The following is a 25,981-nucleotide window of genomic DNA, read 5'->3' on the forward strand; positions in this document are numbered from 1 at the left end:
AAGTTAAGTCAGGGTAGCATCATTACATAGAGCTATTACTGTTCACAGATAGACATTTGTAATTGTTTTCTTTACAGTCTTGGTAAGCAGTTTGCCTCGGGGTGCAGAACCTCCACAAGCCGGGAGTTTGCACAAAGCAGCATTCATTTCAACACACAAGCCCTGCGGGATTGGAGGTGTGGGTGGCAGAACATAAGCCTCCTTTCAGCTGTTCACGGGCTGTTAGGAGCCACTATTCTGCATGGCAAACTCCTGCTGCTAGCAATGGAAGCTCTGTGCAGGCCGGCAGAGGAACGCAGGAGAGGGGACAGTCTGAGTGCAAAGGTTTAGGCTCTCGGCTCCAATTTTAAAAAGGGAATCGCACTACGTGTGAATTGACTCTGCCCCACTGGCTGTCAGGCTAAGTCTGCCCTTCTCCACAATTTGCAGCTGCAGCACAGAATTATTACATTTTATACCCAAACAGCAACCTAACTTTGCAGGAGAAAGGAGAAGGTAGTGGCAGGAGAGGCAGGGTTGCCTAGTGGGATGCTAGCATAGGACTTCGATTTCCCATGTGACCTTGAGCAAGTCACTTACTCTATCTGTGTCTGAGCTGCTCACCTGTGAAGCAAGACAACCCTGTTTCACACAGGGGCCTGAGGATGAATGTATTCAAGAGTGTGACATGTTTGGACACCACGGTGGGGGGGAATGTAAGTACCACAGAAAACAGCCTCAGTCAGGTTGTTTGCTGGCAAAACTACATGACCCCAATGAAAAGCAGAAACTGGGGGGGAGGGAGGAGAGAAGGGAGAAATTATTTAAATATAGTTATGGAAGACAGTTATTTAAGATAGTTGGAAAACGTCAATTATTTCTCACTTTTTAAAAATTGCTGTTTGAAAAACAGCCATTTTTTCAAAAATGGCAAATGTTGTGTTGACACACCACACACCCACACATACACACACTCTTCTTCCCCCCCTCCCCCCACCTCCCAGGCATTTGTGTGTTACACACTTGCATTTGATAGGAGGTAGTGTGGGCTAGCAAATAGAGCACTGGACAGCCCTGCCAAGTGACATGGGGCAAGCCATTTTTGCTTTTTCCATGCCTCAGTTTTCCCCACCTGTCAAATGGGAATAATGATATTTACCTCCTTTAGAAAATACTTTGAGATGAAAAGGCCTAAGTAAAAGAGAGAACCTTGAGAAGCTACACGATAGTAAGCAATCTCCTTTAAACTGGAGGAAGGGGGTAGGGCAGGAAGAGCAGAAAAAAATGTGCACCAAATCAAAATATACGTTCTCTTTAGTCTTCAAGCCATATTTTCTTACTTTACTCCAGTTAATACTACAGGGCCACCTTTCATACAAACAGGGAGATGAAATCTACTGGATCTCATGCATTGTATCTAAGTTCTGTCTGCAAATATGGTCATACCAATATTAAAAAAACAGCTTAAAGGTCAGATTCCAGATTGAGTTTGTAATGCTGAGCCTTAAAAAGCTCAGTTGACTTGAAAGCAAAACAATTTTGATACAGAAGCCACAAAAGCAAGACTAAAGACTGCCTCCTACGCTGCATTTTTTCAGTCACTACCATAACTCCAAATTTAATTCTAAACACTTTCACTTGGATCAAAACTCGGCTTCAGAATTCTACTTCTCCAAAAGATTTTTTTTTAATCTCACTTGGAAAATGTCAATCGCCCTGAGGGAAGAAGTAAAAGAGTTTCCAAACCTTTAGAGTGAAACAAACCTTGATTATTACAAATAACTTGCTTTGTTCCTGTTGAAGCCAGATACTGCCAGAACATAGATCAGCAGCTCCGGAACGGTGATTTTTAATACAAAAAAACCCACCTCTTTAAAAACATGGCACAGTGCAGGAAATTGGAAAAGGGATGGGGAGCTTTACAACTCTGATGTCCATTCAAACCAGTCCTGCCCCAGTTGTGACAGTGTTTGATGCAGCGTTGTTCAATGATCTGTGTGTATTTTATTGGTCATTTCAGCCTGGATGTCTAGATCACAAAAGACACTTTCAGAGCAGATACGCCTAAGCACCCTCTTCTGCAAATCTCAGCCAAGAAGCCAGGCATTGTATAGGCAGAGGATGGCGAAGCGTGGAAAGTTGGACTTAGAACATAAGCTCCTTGGGCCAGACCATTGTTTTGTTCTTTTGTACAGCAACTACCACAACCAGGCCGTGAGTTCACCCCGTGGACACAATGGCAGTACAAATAACACAGAAAGTTCCCCTCCCCCATCTCTACCACACATCGAGAGCTTAAGCAAGCCACTGGCTTTCAGTGCCTCAGTTTCCCCATTTGTTAAAAAAGAGAGGGGCTTTTCTTCCCTACTAACCAAGAGTTAGGCAATCTCATTCCTTGACATTTGTAAGTGCTTTGAGGTGAATGATGCTATAGAAACACAAAGGTGTACTAAGAACCCACCCACCAAAAATGAAATACCGTGATGGAATAAAAGCAGGATACACTGCCCTGGTTAACCATTTAACTAGTCTGTGAACAAAGGTCACCAGACTCTCGGGCCCAGCACCTTTCAAGATTAAAGCCACGAATCACTTGTTAGCTTGGAGAAGAGTAGACTCACCACTGGAGAGCACCCGGTGGCTGGGCATGGCCTTGTAGGTTCCTTTTCTAGCGCAGCCTGTAGACAGCTCCTCCAGCTCTTCAGAGTCTGTCTCCACCCGCGATTCAGCCCTCTGTTGGGATCACTGAAGTCTCAGCACTCCCAGGGTAACAGAAAAATCAACAAAACAAAGCCCGGCAGTCTCAAGCCAAGTCTTTGGCATGACTCTTGATTATCAGTCCTTCCAGCCCTAGCCTTTGGGGTCTTCGCTTTGGGCTAATAGGAGAAGCCAGCCCCTTCTTAGGGTTCAGGCCAGGGACACTGTATTAAGTAGGCAAGATCTGGCTACTCAAACTGCTGTTCCTCCCTTGGTGACTTTCTATGCGGGTCACCTGCAGGCTTCCCTGCCAGTCACTTCCTGGGTTTTCTGGGGCTCTATGGTCCTCTCAGGCTGCCTGCAGAGCTGTAGATGGCAGGACGCTTCTCTGGAACTCTCCAACAATTCCCAAACCAAATATTTGAATTTCAATCACTTCCACTCTCCCCAGACCAGAACTTGAGCCCCTCACAAGTCTCCCCCAATACTCTGCTCCAAAGCTGCCTCTCTACAGGCTTGCCCTTAGTCTAAAAACCACTGCTCTTGTAGCTTTTCCCACTACTTCTTTCCCCTCACTTCAGTCAGCCACCAGCCTCCTGGGCCTCTCCCCAACGGAGCTCTCTCAGTCTGTGTAAAAGAAACCTGACTCCTCTCCAGGTGACCCTCCTCACTGGCCTACTGAACTCCCCTCCAGGTGCCAGCAGGAGGGATAATTGGGTTCATTAGCACACCTGTGCAGTTTTCAGCACCACCGTGGGGTTTACACCCTTTCTCTGGCCATATAAAGAAGTGAAGTGAGTGAAGGCACCACGCTGCCACTTCCAAAGATGCAGGGTCCAACTGTCAACCCTGAGGGTCAGCCACAAAACAGCAAAGTTGCTCCACAGGTTTGCTTAAGAGACTGTTCCTGCTGAAGGAAGCCCTGGCTCCAGGGTAACCGGGTAGGCGTGAGGGGGCACTAGCATTGGGAAAGATAACTGGAGGAGAAAACGCCTTTTTTGCTGTGGAAGCCATGAGCTCTTTTAAAAGTAGAAGTGGATTAAGGGCAGGGCCAGCCCACAACATTCTGGCACCTGAGGCGGGGAGCTCCAATGACGCCCCCTCGCTTGGGCCAAACCTTTGAAAGGTCTCAATTCCGCCTGCTTCCTGTTCTACTCCTCTCCTGGGACTGCTCGGCTACCTACATGTGCACCAGCAGCAGATACGATTTTCTATACGCTAGGTCTTAGTGCCCTGCCCACAGTCTGGCACCTGAGGTGGCTGCCTCAGTGGGCCTCAAGGTAAGGCCAGCCCTGATTAGAGGGGTTTAAAAGTTCATCTGGCACCAGGAACAAGTATAAAAATCTACTGCAGGGGTCAGCAGCTTTTCCAAAGTAGCAGGGCAAGATTTAACCCTGCTGCCCTAGGCGGCACCGCTCTCCCAGAGAATAGGCGGGGGCTCTCTCCACCACATGCCCTGTTTGATCTCCAGCCCTGGGCTTCGCCCCAGATTTTCCTTTGGGCAGGGGAGGAGCAGCATGTACGCTACCTCGGGGCTTCTCCTCCTGTGCAAGAAGCCGGCGCTGACTCCAATCTTGCAGGGGGTATGATGCTGGATCTTCAGCACAGGCTGGGATCGGGGGCAGAAGAGTGACCTTGGAGTTTCCAGCCCTGCTGGCGGCAGGGTCCCGTGAGGGTCTGGTCCATGGTGCCCTCACCTTCTTGCCAGGACCCAGGCGCTAATGTGACTTTGGGGCAGGGGAACCCCCCCCCCCCATGCGTTCTCTTCTCCCCTCAGCCACCCCCACTCCCACCCAGCCCTGGAGTTGCAGCCTGGGCAGCACTCACCCTCTGGCGGGGGCCCGGCGGGGGTGGTGCTGGTGGCTGGGAGTGACTTCAGTGCCCTTTTGCCCACCTGCCAGGGGCACCATGAGGCAGAAAGGGAGGCGAGCGGAGTGGGGAGCGCTGAGGCTGCGCAACAGGGTGGAGAGTGGCAGGCTGGAGGAGGCAGGGACAGGACTCCACACCTGCCATCTTCATCCAAAGCAGGAAAACAGCGCCCCAGAGAAAGCTCCCCTCCTCCCCGTGGCCACTGTGCCTCAGCCCACTCTAGCAGCCAGATCGGGGGTGCTCTGCTCCCCCACATGGCGTAGCTGTCCCCGGAGCAGCCCCACTCTGCTATGCTGAGCAGCCCCACGCTGGCCACCCCCTGCAGCTGCCCCAGCCCCCAAAGCAGCTGCCCGCCATGCAGCCTTGCCGGGCGGGCTGTATAGCTGCCACAGAGCAGGAACCAGGGCTGTGGTGAGGTTGCCCCACCAGGGACAGCCTCACCACAGCCCGGCTCCAGCTCCAGCTCCCAGAGCAACCCCGCTCTGCCATGCAGCTCCGCCATCCAGGCCACGTGGCTGATGCAAAACAGGAACCAGGGCTGGGGTGAGGCTGCCCCAGCAGGGACAGCCTCACTGCGACCCGGCTCCAGCCGCAGCACATGGGGCAGCCGCCTGTCACAGCCCCACCGGCCAAGCCACATGCCACGTCTGGCACGGGGGTCACACGCTGCCAACCCCTGATTTACTCAGACAAGAAAAACAACAAAACCAATGGAACCACAGTTTTTATTGGCGCTTGTGCAGAACAAGAATAGTCCTTGTGGCAAAGCTGTACCCAAGTAACCACTGCAAATCATCTTCCGGAAAACATGGACAATGCTAGTGAGGGTCCAGCCAGGCAGAAGGGGGCAGAAAAGTGTCCATCTCCCATCCAGCCCAAATAGGCTCATCACTGGAATGCTATTCTCGAGGACTCTCCTATACTTCTCTCTCCCCTTCCTGATATTAAGCTGTATGCATGCCTTTGAGTGCGGGAGGCATCATCTTCTCAACTGCCCCCTGCTTCTTCTATGGCTCTCCTTGCAATGTCTGGCCCTGAACCAGAAAGGCACTTAACCACATGCCCAACTTTCAGCATACAAGTCCTCCCGTTGAGGTCACTATCACTTGTGCTGAAGTTCCCTCCCGTATCAGGGTCTTTAACTGGTCGGCTATTCACACTGAACAACCTTACGAGAATAAAAGAAGCGAGGTGCGCTGCCCAGCCCTCACAAGGGCCCCTACAAAGACAATTACCAGCGTGCACACACTCTGGGGCGAGGGGGGGCGTTTCTAGAAAGGACACCAGTTTCCCGTCTTCCAAGGGGTTTGTTGTAAGCAGGGGAAAATAGAAAAACAATTACCCAAATTGTTCCATTTAATACCCAGAGCGGACTTGTTAATTCAAGGCCTCAGGCTCATCTCTACTCTGCCACAGGGAAGTCCCACCACCCTTCGAGTTAGGCTTTCGCACTGCCCAGTAACAGCCCTGTCTCCACAGCGTGGAGTAGAGGTCCTGTCCAAATTAAAGGGAAAGGCAGATAGGAAGAGAAGATGAGCAGAGACCCTAAACATGCTTCTCTAACCCAGGGTGCTGGAAGAGGAGATGGGTTGGTGGAGAAGCAGTGACTGCCCTGCTGGTGACAGACAATCAGAGAAAGGGGCAGGCAGCAGATCAGGTGCCTCGGGCTCTCCAGGGGGAGGCTCAGCCGATGTAGATCCGATGGAAGTCATTTGCACCAAAGGCAGCGTTACACTTGGGGCACTTGCGCTGGCGGGTGTCGTAGCGCGTCTTCACACACTCAAAGCAGAAGACGTGAAAGCACTTGGTGAGCACTGCATCCTTCTTACGCATGTTGCAGCATGGACAGGTCAGGCGCGCCTGCAGGAGGAAAAGGAGTCTCTAAGCTACCACGCATGACAGACCTTTGCAGAACTTTCAGGTAGGAAATGAACCATCATGGGAAGGAGGCTTTGCCCTCTACCCAAGGAGAAGGTGGTTCCTCCAGCACAGAGTTGGCTACGGCTAAGGAAGGTCAGTACTGAACAAATATGAAGACTAAACCCTTTGGCCAGGAAAACGTGAACAGGGGACAGCGAGTTTCTCACCTTGTAATCCTTGATTTCCTCCATCAAGATCTCATCACAGTTGGGCACCATGTCAGGTTTCTTGGTGGTCTCCAGCTTCCTGCGCAACCTGGAGATGTCCTCCTGCAGGAGGAGAAGAGACCAACAAATAAATAATTGAGACGGTTTCTCCACAGAGCTTCAAGGGTACAGAAATGGGCCTTTTGAAGTGCACAGTGCAGTATGCCTATGATGTGCTTCCATCCCTCTCCTCCATTCTTCCAATGCACTGCAACAGCCTCTCACAAGACAACAGTGGCAGGTTAAACCTGTACTGGAATACGATCAGGGGTCCACCCCAAAGATCTCAAAGTAGGCCAAACCAGAGAGGCTGAGTGCAGAAGCCAGGGGAAGTGACAATGAAGGACTGTGGTGCATGACATACCTGAGCCCGTTTGAAGTTGAACATGTCCTTCTCTTTAGTCACACTGTTCTCCACAATCTCATCCTGAAAGTCATGTAGCTTCTTCTGAGCCAGCTCTAATTGTGCTTTGAGATCGTCTGCAAGCTGGGCTGCATCCATTGCCTATTGAAGGAGATGGCCATAGATTTACAGATGTTGGAGACAGAAAAAAAAAACTAGAAAAAAAAATCTTTCCGTCCAAATCCTTGCCTGCCAAAACTGTGCCCTACGGTACTTTTCAGATTCCCACCCCTCCGACCTCCATCTAGTTACAGAAGATTCAAGCTAAGGGATTTAGACTATTCCCTTGAGGGCCTGCTCAACAACCTCAGATCTCACTGTCCACAAGTTCTTAACAATCAGCCTAAACTTTCCTTAGTTTAATTCTCTAGCAAGAGACAGAGTAGGACTAATGCCCCTTCTAAGTGTTTATACCCTTCAAATAGCCTTATGTCCCCATGGTCCTGTTGCTTCTGGCCAATGTTCCCTCTAATTTTTTCCATCCATGTGCAGAATAAATTTTATTTTGCACCAAGACATGTGTGGATGTGTACCACCAACAGAAACACATGCTGCCGGCTGTGGCCACTTTGCTAATTAGGTGAGTGGCATTGGACTCTCCTGGATGGCTCTCGCACCTTATACATATTTTTGTGACAGTTCTATTTAAACCAGAGAACTACCACAATCACACACTATCCTTTTTATGAAGGCCAGAGCCTTATTTTCTTTCTTCTAGCCTTCCAGCACTCCACTAACTGCCCAGGATTTTTTTTAAAAAATCAGTTGATCAATAAATCATTTAGCTAAATTTCCTTTATACCATAAGACGTGACATCCAGAATAGCTGAGCATTGGTTACAAAGGGATACTTTTATCTGCCTTCTTTAAAACCTGTTCAGATTTTTCTCAGCATTTTTCTTGGCAGGACATTTAAAGAGAAGGAAGGCAGAATCTGTGATATGGGGCCCATCTAATTTCACTCCTTATTAACAGTCCTGCTTTCTTCATTGCCCCTAAACTTATTAGTGAAAACCCCATATGTTACCCCCAAGCCATTTCACTTTTTTACTGGCTTCATCTTTTCTCTGCACGCCTTAACATTTCCCAATTATGTTCATTTCATGGTCTCTTCTTTTTCCACTTGCAATAGAGTTTTCCTTTTATCCTCAGCTTTCTCCTCAGTCTTTCATGAAACTACTGTGATGGCTCTTGTTCCTTGCATTCTGTGTCAGACTATTGTGCCTTAATTAGAATATTATTTGGTTTCCCTCTGCTTAATGGTGGAATGACATGGAAAACCCAAATGCACCAGAGAAATGCAGGGCTAGCAGCCTGGCACAAACTTCCACAAGCTGAAGAAAACTCAGCCTTGCGAGCCAAGGGTTCATGCTCACCTTGCGTTTGTTCATCTCCAGCGCCTGGGTTCGGAGGCCTAGCTCTTTCTCTCCAGTGCCAATGTTGCTCTGTAGCAGGTGTTCCTTTTCCTCCAGCTTTCGCACAACTTGTAACTGAGCATCCACCTTCCAAAGGGGAAGAGGAGAGAAACATATAGAACATGCGCTGTTGGTATTTGGTCTTGGAATGTTCTCCTCCTCCTCAGGTCACAACGCCCTTGGTGCAAACTAAATGCTGCAATCATCACATTTACTCATCACTGTGTCTTCTCTCTTCCCACTCCTCTCTCAGGATGCAGAGACATGGACCAACAGAGATCAAACTGTAGGTGGGTGGAGCCAATAGCTCAGTGGTTTGAGCATTAGCCTGCTAAACCCAGGGTTGTGGGCTCAATCCTTGAGGGAGCCACTTAGGATCTGGGGCTAAATCTGGCAGGGATGGTACTTGGTCCTACCATGAAGGCAGGGGACTGGACTCAATGACCTCTCAAGATCCCTTCCAGCTCTATGAGATAGGTATATCTCCATTTATTTTTATTCAGCCAAGGGGATAATTTCCCACAACTCCCAAGTGAACATGCACACACGCAGCTATCAGACATCCAGAACGGGTTGTTAGACACATCTGTCCCTCTCCTTTGGACGAGTAGAATCATTCAAAAGCATTCGGGCTCCCAGAAGAGGGCTGTGGGAGGGGTGGATGCCAATCTAGGAGAAACCTTCTCTCACATGATTGAAAGAACCCTCCCCTTTTCCATCTCAAAGTCCTACGTGGTGGTGAACCTCTCTCTAAGAGATTTCACATTTCATAATCTCTGCTTGCTTAGCTCAGAGGTCCCCAAACTGTGGGGTGCACCACCAGAGGGGGGGACAGAGGAATATTCAGAGGATGTGGGGAGGCTTGTGCTAGACTTCATGGGGAGTAGGGAGTGTGCCACTCAGTCCTAGCCCCAGCTCCAGCTCCATGCCTGGCTCCATCCTCATCTCCGCAGTCAGCTATGGCTCCATTCCCACCCCTGCAGCTCCATTCCCAGCCCCCCTCTGGCCCCAGACACACCTCCAGCTGTAGATCCCATACTCCATCCATCATCCCCCCTCCCCCCCCCCACACACACACACACAAAGAGCTGCAGCCTCGCTCCTGGCTCCAGAGAGAACTGAAAAGTTTGGGGATCACTGGCATTGCTCAGTGCTTCACTGAAAACGTTTAAAACAAGTCTAAGCAGCAGCTTGTCCGGATCCATTGGAGCATTTCCTCCCACCAACCCTCTTCTGGTTACCTGTGTCTTCAGGGTCAGGACCTGGTCTGCCAGCTCCTCCTTCTCCTCCTTCAGTAGCTTATGGATCTGATTTGACTTGATGCGTTCTGACATCAGCTTGAAGTTGGCATCATCCTTCTCCCGCAGCTGCTGCATCAGGCGAATGTTCTGCTCTTGCATATCCTCGAAGGCTTGTCCGGTGACATCCATTTCTGAGAGCAGGGCCTCTTCCTCCTGGAACAGAGATGGAAACACTCTGGAATTGCAATCTCTTTTCCCCCCTCCACTGGAACACTTCTAACCCCTGCTTTTATTAAAGAAACAAAATGTAGTGTTGATGAAAGCTGCAGATCAACATCCTGGAGACCAATGACCTCCCTGAAACCAAAGAGCAGGCAACTCAGCACTGAACTAGTGGTTACTCTGCTAGGGGACAGTTGGTATCTCAGTCTCCATAGGCCTCCAGTCTAGGGATGTTAAATTTAGGTTAATTAACTAATCGAACACTTGATTGGATTTCCATCGACTATTCGATTAGCTGATGAGGGTACCTCCACCTTTGAACTTTAACGAGAGCCCAACTGAACTGTACAAGAGCCCTGTAGGGCTCTTGCTACAGTTCAAAAGTGGAAGCCCCGCAGGGAGAGTGGGACCAGCAGGGGACTAGCCCCACACTCCCTTCAGCACCTGAGGCTTTGAAATGTACAAGAGCCTCACTGGGGTTCTTGTACATTTCAAAAGCAGAATCGCAGCAGAACTGTCATGAGTGGAGACAGCTTCAGGCCCTGCTTGCACCATTTCCTGCAGTGCCTCTACCTCCCCTGCCTCCCATGGAGATAGTGCTGGGGGGAGCTGGCTTTTAAGCCAGCTCCCACTCTCCCCTCCCCTTGCTATCTCTCTCAGAGAGGGGCAGAAAGGGGGGAAAGCAACTAGTCGAGTCACTAGTCAACTATCCAATAAGCTTATACTTATTGGATAGTCGATTAGTCCCTTACATCCCTACTCCAGTCCTTGACCTAGGAAAGCCAACCAAAGTGAAAGTTGCCTCTAGCTGGTACATGGCCACCGCTCCACTGGGAACTAGACAGGGACCACTGACCTGTTTGAAATGATTTGGTGGGCACCCATCAGATTGTAACAGCTTTGGGCTGAATCTGAATGAAGGTCAATAAAACTAATAGTCCAAGACTCTGCAGCTCATTACTACTTCCATGAGCCATCCAGCCCCTTAAACCCCATCTTGAACCCAAGGTGGGTTCAGCCAAAGATCTCTGCTATTAACTGACAAGAAACAGGGACAGGCCCCAAGTACTGTGCTCTGTTCACCCTCACGCCATCCTGCCTTTATAATGCGGGGGTATCCCCATTAGCCAACATACCTGTTCCTTATACATTGGTACTTATTATATACTCTCCCACCCATTGTTGTAATTTCTGATTCGTATAAGATTCAGGTTTATCTAATTCCAAACTGATTTACACTGGTCTTCATTCAGTTAATCTTATTCTGAATCAGAGTGCCCGGACAGGGGTTTGATGCAGTTATCTAATCCATTATGAATTCACAACTTCAGTTAATTTGAGTCAATTTTCCTGGCCACGCAAGGCACAACTCCAGTGTATTTTACAAATGAAACACCATGTAACCTCACCACAGACTGACCCTCCCATCTCTTCACTCAGCCCATGCATTACCCACCGCAGCAGGGTTTCTCTAGCCGGATGTGCATGTAGACAGATTAACCCTTACCTCACGCTGCCCAGTTACACCATGGAAATCTCTGATGATGGTGGTGGATGTGGGCTATGAATGCTCTCCCATGGAATTCCAATCGGTTCCTGACAAGGTCTGCTCCACAAGAGGGCATTTCCCTAAGTTTCTCTCACCTGCTTGGCCATGGCTAGTTTCTTCTGCAGATACTCAATCTGCTCCTCCACCGCTCGGATCTTGCGTAGGGCATCCTCATCTGCCATTTTTTTACTCTCTTTTTTCTCCTTGTCCTCCAGGTCCTTCACCCGTTGCCTCAGCTCATCCAGCTACGGCAAGGATTAAAGGGATGAGATGTGGGGAAGGGGAAGAGAGAAAGATCTCTGAGGCTAGGCAGGGAATAGAACAGCAAGGAGGACTCTTAAGGAATCAATTTCCCCATAAAGATTCACCATGGAAAATCAGAAAGAAAGAAAGAAAGAGAGACAGAAAGAAAGAAAGAGAGACAGAAAGAAAGAAAGAGAGACAGAAAGAAAGAAAGAAAGAAAGAAAGAAAGAAAGAAAGAAAGAAAGAAAGAAAGAAAGAAAGAAAGAAAGAAAGAAAGAAAGAAAGAAAGAAAGAAAGAAAGAGAGAGAGGCGCCAATCTTCTGCCTGTACTCCCAGACAGACAGAAGAAGGGGTGGGGGGACATTCTGGAGTCAGGAAGAGACAAAACAGCCCTACAAGAAGCTTAAGGAGGGTATTTCAAGAGCAGCTGTTAGATCAGGGCGGGGAACCTACAGCCCATGGTTCAAATCCGGCCCCCAACTTACTTTGATCTGGCCCATGGCGAAGCTCGGGGCTTCCTCCGCAGCAGAGGAAACCATTGCTCATGCTCCGGCCCCACAGCAAGTCTCTGTACCCCCAAATCCCCCGTGAGGTGGGTATGCGAGCAGAGCCCCAGCATCCTGAGTGGAGTGCTTCTCACTTGTGTGGGGCCCCCAACTGATTTTTCTATGGGTCAGTGGCCCCTGACCAAAAAAGGTTCCCCATCCCTGTGATGAATGGTGAGAGGCAAGAGAAAAGGGAGGACAGAAATGGGATACTGTTACCTCAGCTTTGGCTTTCTTCTCAGCGGCCATGAGCTGAACTTTGTCTCTCTGCTCCTTTGGGGCAGAGCGGTACATGTCTAACAGGAGTTTCATCTCTTTCTGGCTCTCCTGGGCTTTCCTGGCAACAGTGAAAGAAAAAACACCTCTTTGATTCTTTAGGAAAAATGCTATGCTGTGATTCAGTCTGCTGGAAAGCAAGAATAACCTTCTCGCCATCTTCTCCAACAGAGACATGGACTCAGAACAGGAAGGAAAGAGCAGCAGAGACATTCACCTTGGTGGTAAACTATCAACTCTCTCAGGCATGACCCTAGACGAGCATGGCCTTTGAGTGGAAATCTGCACCTGACAAGCCCCAACCTTTCAGAGAACTGTAACCAGTAAAGTTTGCAGATTGAGGAGGTCTTTAAATGCCATCTCCATTATGTGTGTCCCTTGGGCATAAACATGTCACCAGAGTTACCTTTAGTTCCAAAAGCTAGTGTCTTAATTCTGGCAATCAGGGGTTTCTAGCTATGCTCCCTGCATACCCCTGATTAGGGAACGATGTTGGAAAATAGGAGCAAGAGGTTCAGAAGGACTTCTTACTTGAGATCAGCCTTCAGCTGCTTGATCACTTCTGCCTCTTTCTTCCTCCCATCCTCATGCTTCCCTTTGTCCTTGGTGGACTCTCTCTCCTTCTCCGACTCCTTCTGCTTCTGCTTTTCCCGCTCCCGTTCCTTCTCCTTCTCCTTCTCCCGCTCTCTCTCCTTCTCTTTCTCCTTCTCCCGCTCCCTCTCCTTCTCCCGTCTCTCACGCTCCCTCTCCTCTTCATCTCGCTTGGCCTTGGCTTCCCCAGCATCCTCGGGGGCAGCCTTGAGCACAGATGCCTGAGCAGAGGAATCGTCAGGCTCCTGTTTGACCTCTGGTGGTTCCTCCTTGATCTCTTCCGTGCTAGACTGGGACTGCAGGAGGACACTCCCACTGCGGGAGCGGGTCTGGAGGGGAACAGTGGGGCGGGGGGACACAAAGGGAAATAAACCAAGTGAATAGGAGAAGTTGTCAGCTGGAACACATTCCTCACTGCCACCCTTGTGCATGTCTCCCTCAGATGCCATTGCCAATGTTTTTACAGAGCAGAACACAGCCATGGGGGGAGATCCACTCTGTGGGAGGTGGGAATCCAAGGTGAGGCTGCTGCATAGAGCCTAATGGAAAATTGTGCAGTTTATCCCCTGGAGCCTGCTATGCTTTCCCCACAGCCTATGGAAGCAGAAACAGACTCATAGCCTGTGCTCTGCTAGAGCAGGCTTTCCTCCCTCTCCACTTCCCCCACTGTCTTCCAGCATCTCCGGTACCTTGCTCAGGTCTGACTGGGCCTCCCTCAGCTTGCGCTTGTACCTCAGCACTTCCCCCTTCAGCTGGTGGTTGTGATTCTGGAGGCTGCTGATGAGATGACGCATCTCCCGATTTATTGGCCCTACAAAAGACACACAGTCAAGTAGGCCACAATAGGGATGTGAATGGTTAACCAGTAAGCATCGCTTACCGGTTATGGTTAACCAGTGGGCTGTGGTGCTTTTAGAGGCCTCCCCATGCTGAATGTAGCAATGATCTCCTATATCTTATACATAACACCCGTTACAACATCCTATAATGACATTTGGATTTTCTGTAACAGCAGCACACTCTTGACCTAAAGTCAGGCCGTGATCCTCGATATCATCAGACCCTATAACTATGACTGCCAGTTATTCCCCATTTTGTACTTGCACATTTGGTTTTTCATTCCTAAGTGTTGTACTTTTCACTTCTGTGATTTTCATTGTTTTGCTGACTTCTAACCAAATTCACCAGTTTATCCAGATTATTCTAAATTTTAATCCTGACCTCTAATCTGCGTGCTTGCAACTCTCTGTCCCAAGCAGCTTGCAAGTTTTATAAGCACGCTCTCCACTCTATCATCCAAGTCATTAGTGAAAATATGGACTAGTCCTGGACTAAAGATCGACCCATGGAGGAGCCCACTATATATGTTCTCTCAATTAGGCAGTAACCACTGACAACTAAGGCTATGATTTTGGCATAGGTATTTTTATTAAAAGGTCACAGACAGGACTTGGGCAACAAACAACAGATCGTGGATTCACTGAAGCCTAAGATGAGTCAGCAAGGCCAAAGTCCCTCCACTTGAGGCTGAATTACTGCAATTTTCATGATGTCATGGAGGGCTCATACAAATTGCAGAATCCATGACCTCCATGACAGATTCGTAGCTTTATTGATAACTACTTTTTGAGTGTGGTCTTTCAATCACTTGCGCAACCACCATACAGTAATGTCATCTGGACTAATGATGTTAAATAAATGGTCCCAGTTAAAGTGAAGACTGGGAATAAACACTTCAGCCTTCTCTGTCTCATTATTATTTGCTCTCCTTCCCCATTAAAACATTGGACCAATACTTTCCTTCATCATTCTTTTACTTCTGATGTATTTTTAGAACCTCCTCTCACTGTTTTTAGCTCCCTTGCTACTCCTGACTCATTTTGTGCCTTAGCTTTCTGAAATGCAACCTCTCCTCACAAGCAAAAGTTAACACAATGGGAAAAGACTTGGTACCTGCTTGTTCATTGGCAGCAAGAGTCTGTTCAAACTCTATCCTCAGCATCTCATACTCCTTGCGGACCTGTGCCAAAGTGTCCTCTAGCTGGATCACCTCTGTGCGCAGCTTCTTGTGGAGGCTGACTTCATCCCGCTGGGGAGCAAGAGGGGGAGGAGAACAGAGATTAGTGCTATGATCCAGGAGTCTCACATTTCCTCATCAATCTGCTCCTACAGAAGAGGAGAGGATTATTAGCCGCCTAAAAAATAGAAGAACCACTGAGCCTGCGAAGGTCACTGCAAAGTGTTGAGTCCACTCCAAGGCCAGCCAGAGGGCTAGTGCCGAGGGGAAGATCTCAAAGAGGAGATGGAGGAATGAGGTGGTTACCTCAATGAGTTCCACCTGGCGCTGGTGTGTGTTGCGCGTGCCATGAAGCAGAGTGCGAGCCTCATCCAGATGCGCCTTCAGCTGGAGGCTCTCGTTATACAGGACCGAGAACTGGGACTGCATGCATCGGTACTCTGGCGTCTCTTTCACAGCCTCTTCCACTGCCCTCCGCAATTCCATCTGGGTGGAGAAACACAATCCCAAGACGACGAGGAGGGACATGGATAGGAAAGAAATGTTACCTCAGAGCGGATGCCAAACACAGAAAGAACAGAACTAAAAAGCCCATACTCCTTCCACATCCACTTCATTCCTTTGACTCAACAGAATTTCCATAAGGTTATGGAATAGCTTTGTGAACTCTCTTATTGCAGGAGTTTTGTAGTGGAGTCTAGAGACACCGCACAGAACAGCATGGTAAACGTCCCTTCACCACAGCTGCCCTTGGACAAGCCAGATCTAGAAGTGAAATGACTCATTTTCCTGGCCCACTCAAGCTTCCTGTCGCCCACGCAGTCAGTTGGGAGAATCATAGTCACATTATGATTCCTATAATGTGGACAACCAAGAACCAGACTGAAATCAACAACTCGTTTCACAAATTGAAAACAAACCCAAAGAAAAGTCTTAAAAATATAGTACTATCAAGTTGGAACATTTTTATGTTCTGTCCACTGCGGGAACTCTAAGTTCTTTTCTCCTGTCTCACTTCCATTCACTAGCCTCTCTCTCTCTCTCAGACAAATAATTGGATTTGTTGATCACTGAACTCTGCAATAGCTTCCCACAAATAGAGCTGGGGAAAAAAAGTAACCCTGCCCTCTTGGACAGTAATTATTACTGACAGGTGGTCATTGAAGATGGATAAAAGAAACACACGGTCCTTTGGTATATATGGTTGTGACTATTTTCTTCCACTATTTGATCTGAGGAAGTGGGTCTGGCCCACGAAAGCTCATCATCTAATAAACCATCTTGTTAGTCTTTAAAGTGCTACATTGTCCTGCATTTTGCTTCAGGAAATAGAGACAGCTATGATTCCCTTTATTGGCCACATGGTGTCACCACTGCACCAAGAATGACTGTCACAGCAAAACCCTGGCCTCTCATTAGCATCCCAGCCTACTGCATGTAAAACATCACTCAAACGCAGTGAAAGACCCTGAAACAGAGACAGAGTGAAGAGAAAAATCGAGTTTCACAGAAGAAACTAAAGAAGTTGTACACAGATTCAACAGAGTGAGGCAGAGAGGCATTAATCACATGCATTCGCCTTCACACACACCCCAGAGAACTTTGCTCCTACCTTCAGTTTCTCATTCTGTGTTGTCACCTCCTCAAGATCCTGGCGCAATTTTTCCAGCTCACTGAGGCGGTTCCCAGCCAGCTCCTTGTTCTCCTCCAGCTCGGAATTCATTTCCTCAAACTGAAAAGAAAACACAACCAAAGTTTTTAATGTATTGAAAACCCCATTTTGCATCTATCTACAGTGCTAATATGGCCCCAATTACCACAGTATCAGAGCACCTCACAGTCTTTAATGTTTTTATCCTTGTAAGTCTCCTGTGACATATGCAGGGCAGTGTTGTTATCCCTGATGCCCAGAGAAGCTAAGTGACTTGCCTGAGGTCACACAGGAAGTCTGTGGCAGAGCAAGGATTCAGAGTCAGGCCTTCTCAGGCACTGAACCATCCATGCTATCCTTCAAAAATCAAAGCTTCCCTTGCCCCACCAACGCCACAGGCTTTGGTTTTACCTTACGAGCATTGATGGTGATCGTTCCCCCATAGAGGCTGCTTCCGGCTCCATAGACTTTGTAACCTTTTGAATTCACCTGCAACGAAGATGAAGAATTTGTAACAAAAATACGTAGTGCTTCAATCCTGCCCCACTTCCAGCTAGCCCACTTGCACAACCAGGAGACAGTCGCTCCAGGCTTAGCTCACATCTGTTATGCCATTCCAATTTGTAGTGAGTTAATAAGGTAGAGGAAGGCTCCATGAAGAGTCCCCTCTCTTTCTCTAGGAAGAGGTTAACGAGTGTTGCTAAGCTCTGAGCTGCTCTAGCCCTGGCGCGCCTGTCAAAGGGCTCGGTGATTACCCGTTCCAGCACGTCTGCCAGATGCCGATTGAGCCTCTGCTCTCTCTTGCGGATCTTGTCAATATCCCACTGAAGGTCATCGATCATGGTCTCCAGCACACACACCCGTGACTCTGCCATCTCCACTTTCTCCTGCAACTTGGAGAACTACAGCAAAGGGACAAAGGGGGCATCAGTTAGGATAAGAAGCAGTGTCGGATTCACAGCCTACCTGGACTGTCCAGCATTAACTTCACTCACTCAGAGTTCCCTGGATCCATTCACGTCTTGTCTTCTGCAGTTCTACATTGCCCCTGTATTTTACTCAGGAGCCACTTTGAGAAAAGGGGCAGGATGCCACTTATAGCTGTTCAAAATTTCAGACCAGAGAATCCCAGTGCAGGGCAGAGAAAGAAGAAAATAGAAAGTGAAGAGGCTCAAGAAGCTTGTGGCTTTTGGCGGAATGAGGTAGCAGCTCCTTAAATGTATTGCACATGGAGCACTGAATTCTACACTTAAATATTTGTAATTGGTTCTTAGACACATCCCTTGAATGCTCATCTGACATGGTGTGAAGAAGATCAGCCTTCTACATGGTTAACAAGAACTGGAATTTCAAGAGATGAAATTTCAGAAGCAACACTCTTCAGGGCTAGAATCTTTTGTAATGAAGGCTCTTACACCTCAAATAACCATTGGAACGGAAACATGACAGCTCCAACCTGCCAGTTGTTTTTAATAGCATCTTAGTAGCACCTCCCTATTTTTTCCCCTGCTCTTCCCCACTATGCCCTCACTCCCGTTTTTCTCTAGCAATCAATCCAGGTGTTCTTTTAACACCTGGATTTAGTTTATCAGTTCAATGCTTCATTCAAGTTTGTCGGGTACTTTACAACATGATTCTCTTCCAGATTCACACGGAAGTACAGTGCACATTACAAAAGCGGCGAGGAGTCCTGTGGCACCTTATGGACTAACTGAAGTGTAGGAGCATAAGCTTTCGTGGGCAAAGACCCATTTCGTCAGATGCATCTGTTAGTCTGTAAGGTGCCACAGGACTCCTCGCCGCTTTTGCAGATTCAGACTAACACGGCTACCCCTCTGATACAGTGCACATTACAGTTCTCCAAAACTCATTACTCCTCCCTTAGCCTTTGCTCAGAACTTGAATTCTTCAGACCTAATCATCCCTGATGCTCTACAGTTCACCTTCTCCATGGCAATAATATACTTACTGTGCTACAGTAACCAGAATTATTCAATATTCCTGATGGGGATCAAAAAAGCACAAACACAGAGAATCCATTTTCTTTTCTTGTACCTCTTGAGACATGATGCGGTGCTTTTCCTGCAGTAAATCAGACAGTTCATGCAGCCGTCCATTTTCATGAGCAAGGTAGGAATTTAGCTCCTGGACCGCTTCATCCACCAGTGATGCATCTGAGAGGGGCAGGAGAATGAGAGGGAAGGAAATGAAAGGGGAGTCATGAACATGAGTCTTCAATTTAGCAATTAGCAAGCAAAGGGGACGGGGAAACAACATAATAAACCTATTTAGAATGGTGGAAAGAGAAAAGTGGAGGAGAATCTGAAAGAAGACAAACAGTTGCTCTACTCGTAGCTCTTATCTATTATGCTATTCCAATTAGCAGTGGGGAAATTAAGGAGAGTGTAAGAATTTCTTGTCTGTTGTGCAGAGCTGAGTTTGGCTTTCCTAAACATACAAACTCAAAACACAGGCCAGCTTCACCGACTTTTCAGAGAACTGAGCCTGGGAATTAAGTGAACCTAGATCAATCTGAGCTACTTTTGAAGATTTTTTCATGGGTTCATTTAAGCCTTATACAAATCACCTTTTCAGTGAATGAGCCCCGCTGCTCAGTCTGAACTCTGCAATCTTCCCTCAGGGCTATGTTGTTACCATCCATCTCTGTGTCAAATAATAATCAACCCAAGGAATCAGACAGCTAACATCTTGTCCAGGTGAGTTACTGCCCCAAAACCATAAGGAATCCAAGAATTGTCCTCAGCAGCCCCCACTGCTGGCAAATTATGAAAGGAAGGAGACTGGTACCCGATTCTATTGTTCCCCCTTTGGATAAAATTTCTGTACTGCTGCTCTTGGCAGCGGCTTCTGCGTAGTGGCAGATTACGTCAGGGATGTACGATTCCATTGGGACTTAAGTATTTCCAAATGGATAAACAAGAGATGCTCTTTACCTAGACTCCACATACAAGACACTTCTCAGCATTTCAGTAAATTAACTATCTGAAAAAGGCCTTTAGGACCGAGGGACAGATTTTCAGTACACTCAGCTGCCAATAAAGACCCCACTGTTCTGGTGTATTTTGCAAAACCTGGACATTTCATTTTGGTGCTCAAGTCTGAGAGGAAAAATATGACCCTTGACACTTACATGGCAGGAACTAAGTTATTCTTGACTCAATGTGTTAAAAAAGCTGGAATTTGTAAGCATAGGCCCTCGCAGTCAAAGAGCTCTGCCATACCTCCACTATTCAACTTCTGGGACAGAATGTCCATCTTCTCCTGAAGCTTGTCATACTTGGTCACAATTTGAGCAACAGCTCGCCGGGAGGACTCCACACGCTCCTGAAGCTGAGACTCCATCTCCTCACTGGTACTACTGGCCAGGGTGGCTAAGAAGGAGAATGCTGGCTCCAGACCTTCCCCTAGGAGACAAAGAGGTGAAGGAAATGGATGCGAGTACATTTGTGTGTCGTGAAAGAAGTAGTCACCAATATCTGCAATCATTCATTTTCCCCAGAGGGCCCAGAACATCAACCCTTCCCCCACTGAAGTCTATTTTCTCAACCTGCCAAAGACAAATATACTACATGGTACGAGGCCTCACCTCGCTCCCTCTCATCCTTACGTTCCTGATTGCTGTCCGAGTCTGGTTCTGGTTCTGGTACCACCAAGGCTTTTCGGTCAGACAGAAGGTCTCCAAGACCTTGTTCCAGGTCATAGCGCTTAAGAATGATGCGGATATTTTCATCAAACTGGAAAAAAAGGACAAAATGAGAAGTTACACAACTTGCAGAGCATCAGCGTAAAAGAGGCAAGACAACAGAAAGAAGAAGACAGTTGACTGAGCATGCAGTAACTGAGCATGACCTGACTCCAGTAACGGTTGACTATCAGCAGAGAGGCATCATCGGTGGCCTGCCGCCGCTCCAGCTTCTCAATGTGCTCCCGCAGCTCATCCTCAATGGCCTGCCGCTGGTCCAGCATCTCCGCCAGCTTTCGGTTCTTGGTCTGCAATGTCCGGATGTCCAGTTCCTCCTGCACAGAGGCAAGGGTCACATCAGTGCACTTAATGCAGTACAGTTCTATTCTACCCCGAATTATAAGAGGGATTTTGAGCAAGGTCTTTGGGCTTGGGTGAGAATGAAAACAAAAACAACATGCTCGAGGTGAGGAAGTTGGTTGTATTACCTGCAGGGCATGGCTGGGATCAAGGAGTTTGGGGTTCATTACGGAAGAGGGTGAGGGAGGAGTCAGATACACATACCGTTGAGGAAACACCGCCTAACTTAATGGTCTCCACTGTGGTTCCTGAGTCTTCGACCCCTGCCTTTTTCTCGGGGGGCACAGAGGGGCCAGGCTCTGTTGCCGCCCGCTTGTTGCCGATCCCAGACATTGTAGGTAAATAGTGGAGATTCCCAGCTCTTCCTGAAACGCAAAGAAGAAGTTTTAAAAAAACATCTACCATCATCTAATCAGTTCCATTTTAGGGATTTTTAACACTGAAGGAGCTCAAAATAAACAGTACATTGTATACACCAGAAATATACCTCATAAAGAATTTAAAAGGTCAAGATTTAAAGTAAGCATTACAAACAGTTAGTTGAGCTAGTATTATCAATGCCAGAAAAACATATGATGAGATACTAGAATAAAAAGATATTACTCTGACAAGTTCAGAACAAATCCTCAAGCCCTATTAGTGCCATAAAGAAAGACTCCTATTGACTCCAGTAGTTTTTGGGATCAAACTTCTACAGAATATTCTAGAACATTAGAAGTAAATTACAGCTTTGCAAGTACATATGGTCATCACAGTTTGATTTGTACATGCAAAAAATATCTATATCTATATGTATAAGAATACTTTTTAAAAATGCTTTGAGCTCTACTGCTCAAAAATGAAATAAAAGATCTATATACATTCATTTTTTTTATTTTATCCATAATCTCTTTAGGGCAGGGGCTGAGACTCCTGTCAAGACCTGAGAATTTGTTTTAAGCTCCTTGGGCAAAGATTGCATCTTACACATTTGTACAGTTCTCAGCATAACAGGGCTCCCTATTTTGAATGGCCTACTGCAATATGGGTATTTCAATGTTAATTTCTCATTATATAAATGTATTTTACTTGTTTCTCTGCATTTTTATTGTAATTAGTTCACGTTTAAATGTTTTATTTAAGATCAATCATAAAAAACATCAACAGACAAAAAGAACAGGGGCAGAACTGCTCCAGCTGATGATTTACAAAAGGTTACCAAAAGGTTCTCAGATGACGCAGGGAATTGGGACGGTGATGTTCCCGATGAGGATTCTTACATTCTAATTCTGACTGGACTCAGGAATGAAGGGTTTGGTAAGACTCCTCCTTCTATCCTATATGTCTACAGCAGCCTGACTCTATTATAACTGTGCTAGAAGGAAATGGTGTGGCTCAGGTTGCCCTGGCAAAACTCAGCAGCAGATCTTTTCATATCTGCCAACATCTGCAGACTATAAATAGGATCACTGGAGAGAAAGTGTGAGGATAGTCCTTTTAATTCCACTGAAAGCTGCTGCTTTTTACAAGCTTACTAAAACTCCTTGACCTACATGTTGAGAAAGGAAGGAGTGGAGAATCCTGCAGCAAACCAGGGATGTAAATTCCTGGTTAAAATGTTAACTGGTTAAGTGCTATGTTTAACTGGCTAACCCTGGAGCAGCCCCACTCCCACAGTATGATGCAATGGGCCCATTCCAAATCAGGCAGTGTCCACCACGCTGCGGGAGGAGGGATGCTCCAGCCAGGCCAAGAGTTCAGTTAACTAGTTATCAGGTTAGTATTTTAATTTGACCCCCAAATCATTTTAAAAATAGTAATCTTCAAAACTCAAGACCACCACTTCTATTACAGGATTTTTTCCTCCACTGAAGTTAAACAAACAAACAAACATGTCCTGGAAATATTTTTAACCCAAACATTGCAAGACTGTGCCAATACAGGTGAACCTTCATGAAACAGACTAGCCAATTTTTAGGGCCATATCATCAGATGATGTAAATGGCCACAGTTCCACTAACCTCTCTGATGCTGAGCCCATTCACAGGAGCTGAAGATGTGCCTCTACCTACAAGCTGAACAAAAAGCAAAAGTAAACAAAACATATAGTATCAACAGATTTTTAAACTTCTTTCCATTTTACAGCGGTATTTCTAATACAGCTAAGGAATTCGCTTGCAAACATGCAGACACTTACTTTGAAAGCATATGTGAGTAAAGCAAATCAGTGTGTGAATTAAGTGCTTTGCTCAATCAGAGACTTAGGGTACATCTAGACTACATGCCTCTGTCGCCAGAGGCATGTAGATTAGGCTACCAGACATAGGAAAATGAAGCGGCGATTTAAATAATCGCCGCTTCATTTAAATTTACATGGCTGCCGCGCTGAGCTGACAAACAGCTTATCAGCTGTTTGTCGGCTCAACGCGATAGTCTGGACGCGCGGGTGTCGACGTCAAAGGTATTTGTCGACCACCCAGGTAAACCTCATCCCAGGAGGCATACCTGGGTGGTCGACAAATACCTTTGATGTCAACACCCGCGCGTCCAGACTATCGCGCTGAGCCGACAAACAGCTGATCAGCTGTTTGTCAGCTCAGCGCAGCAGCCATGTAAGTTTAAATGAAGCAGCGATTATTTAAATCGCCGCTTCATTTTACTATGTCTGGTAGCCTAATCTACATGCCTCTGGCGACAGAGGCATGTAGTCTAGATGTACCCTTAGTTTGCAATGTATTATTTTAACTTGACAGTGACCCTCTCAAGTGTCTCATGTTTTGAAATCTCTCCAAGACTTTTATAGCAGGTCCATACCATCTTTTAAATGTCTTATAAAGAACCTTAAAATGTCCAACATCTATGAGCTGAATCCTCCCACTGCCATCTCCTTCTCACTCTAAAATGTGACTGAAGGAAGATTTTCAGTTCCTTGTGTTTAAAAATGTCCCTCTTTTTCAATGGAGCATGCTTTTGTTATTTGTGGGATGTTTTTTTCCACAGAGAGCACTGTTAACAGAAACCAACAGGCTGACAGAAAAAAAATACCACTCTCAGAAAATATCTGTGTGCACCGCCCCACCCTTAGGGGCGATTATCCCATCACTCCCCCTCACACACACACCCCAAAAAGCCCCCACTGATCAAGTCACCTCACCCAACCAGCCCAAGTTCAGCGTTGATATTGCCCCTCCCCACCAGACACAGAACAGGGGCTGACCCCTACATACCTCCAACTAACTGATATCCTTCTACTCTATCCCAGGGGCGAGTCCCCCTCCTCTTACTTCCCCCATACCCCACAGCCCACCTTCCCCCAGCCCAGGGGCCAAGCCCCTCCTGCCCCTGACACTCCCCCATCCTACATGCCCCAGCCTGAGCCTCCGCTCCCCTTACCCCAGGCCAGGGGCCAACTGCCCCCCCCTCCGCGAACACTTCCCCACTCCCCCCCCCCGACCCCCCTCACACTCAGGGGCCAAGCCCCCTCCCCTTCTGCCCCTCCCCCATGGGCCAAGCCCCCTTCCCCTGCCCCTCCCCTATGAGCCAAGCCCCCTGCCCCTGCCCCTGCCCCTACGAGCCAAGCCCCCTGCCCCTGCCCCTCCCCCCACGAGCCAAGCCCCCTGCCCCTGCCCCTCCCCCACGAGCCAAGCCCCCTGCCCCTGCCCCTCCCCTATGAGCCAAGCCCCCTGCCCCTGCCCCTGCCCCTACGAGCCAAGCCCCCTGCCCCTGCCCCTCCCCCCACGAGCCAAGCCCCCTGCCCCTGCCCCTCCCCCACGAGCCAAGCCCCCTGCCCCTGCCCCTGCCCCTCCCCCACGGGCCAAGCCCCCTGCCCCTGCCCCTCCCCCACGAGCCAAGCCCCCTGCCCCTGCCCCTCCCCCACGGGCCAAGCCCCCTGCCCCTCCCCCTCCCCTACGGGCCAAGCCCCCTGCCCCTCCCCCACGGGCCAAGCCCCCTGCCCCTGCCCCTCCCCCACGGGCCAAGCCCCCTCCCCCACGGGCCAAGCCCCCTGCCCCTCCCCCACGGGCCAAGCCCCCTCTCCTCCCCGCAACACCCCAGCCCCGAGACTCACCCCCGGCCCAGCCACCGGGCCTCACCTCCGGCCTCCCAACCCTGACCCTGCAGGAAGCGGCCGGTGACAGCAGCTCAGCCAATCCCCGCCGGCGTCTCACGTAGCTTGTCGCCCGGCAGCGTGCCCTCAACAAACATGGCTGCCCTCGCCCTTTGCCTGCCAGAGGCTTTGAAGCCACTCTGCCCTTCCTCAACAGGGCGGCCACCGCCCACCGCCTGACAGGCTCTGCCGCCGCTCTGCCCTTAGTTGCCATGGCTACCGCCTCTCATTGGTTCCTAGGGGTTCGAAGTCAGGCGCCCTTCATTGACATGGCGGCTGCAGCCCTGCCTCTTGTCAGGGGACGTGGCTGAGCTGAGGGCACGAGTGGGGTACAGCAGGGGACCTAGAGCAGCAGCTGGGGGAGTAGGCGACCCCATGGCCTCGCTCCTCCAATGCATTTAGGCTCCCCACTTCCTAAATACCTTGGAATATTAACTAGCCCCTGCAGCTGCGGGGGTGCAAACCAGCCAGCCGGGGGGAAAGGAGGGAGGCACCAGCGAGGTGGGGGTAGAGATGCAGCCCTGTTAGTCTGGTGTCACTGAAACAAAAGACAGGACTATGCAGCGCTATTAGGTGATGAGCTTTCCTGGGCCAGACCCACTTCCTCAGATCAAATAAAGCGACGAGGAGTCCTGTGGCACCTTATAGACTAACTGAAGTGTAGGAGCATAAGCTTTCGTGGGCAAAGACCCATTTCGTCAGATGCATGTACATGCATCTGACGAAGTGGGTCTTTGCCCACGAAAGCTTATGCTCCTACACTTCAGTTAGTCTATAAGGTGCCACAGGACTCCTCGTCGCTTTTGCAGATTCAGACGAACACGGCTACCCCTCTGATACTTCAGATCAAATAGTGGAAGAAAATAGTCACAACCATAGGATACAATTAAAAAAATGAACACATATGAAAAGGACAAATCACATTTCAGAACAGAAGGAGGCTGCGGGGGGTAAATGTCTGGGAGCTAGTGATCATTGGGGACGCTATCTTTGTAATGGGCAAGATAAT

General features: G+C 48.4%; 1 protein-coding gene across 4 annotated transcripts; it reads right to left on the minus strand.

The window, feature by feature from the left end:
• Positions 1 to 5,253: 5,253 nt before the first annotated feature.
• RNF20 (ring finger protein 20) lies at positions 5,254 to 25,036 on the minus strand. Of its 4 annotated transcripts, none has more exons than XM_075931382.1 (21): positions 24,934 to 25,036; positions 22,889 to 22,942; positions 21,093 to 21,253; positions 20,696 to 20,863; positions 20,454 to 20,580; positions 20,068 to 20,250; positions 18,881 to 18,999; positions 17,581 to 17,727; positions 17,237 to 17,314; positions 16,787 to 16,906; positions 15,481 to 15,660; positions 15,111 to 15,246; positions 13,847 to 13,968; positions 13,098 to 13,486; positions 12,510 to 12,627; positions 11,597 to 11,746; positions 9,731 to 9,943; positions 8,451 to 8,576; positions 7,036 to 7,176; positions 6,633 to 6,734; positions 5,254 to 6,405 (listed from the first exon to the last, which is right to left on the minus strand). In XM_075931382.1, exons 3-21 carry the CDS (start codon positions 21,219 to 21,221, stop codon positions 6,229 to 6,231), a joined length of 2,925 nt encoding a protein of 974 aa, XP_075787497.1. In that variant the 5' UTR covers positions 21,222 to 21,253; positions 22,889 to 22,942; positions 24,934 to 25,036; the 3' UTR covers positions 5,254 to 6,228. The 4 variants fall into 4 exon arrangements, with proteins under 4 accessions (XP_075787497.1, XP_075787494.1, XP_075787495.1 ...); XM_075931379.1 differs by having other exon boundaries at positions 20,433 to 20,580; XM_075931380.1 differs by having other exon boundaries at positions 20,433 to 20,580; positions 24,959 to 24,981.
• Between the last annotated feature and the right edge of the window lie 945 nt (positions 25,037 to 25,981).

This window comes from Pelodiscus sinensis, chromosome 6 (genome assembly GCF_049634645.1).
Source record: "Pelodiscus sinensis isolate JC-2024 chromosome 6, ASM4963464v1, whole genome shotgun sequence".
NCBI classification, from domain to species: Eukaryota; Metazoa; Chordata; order Testudines; family Trionychidae; genus Pelodiscus; species Pelodiscus sinensis.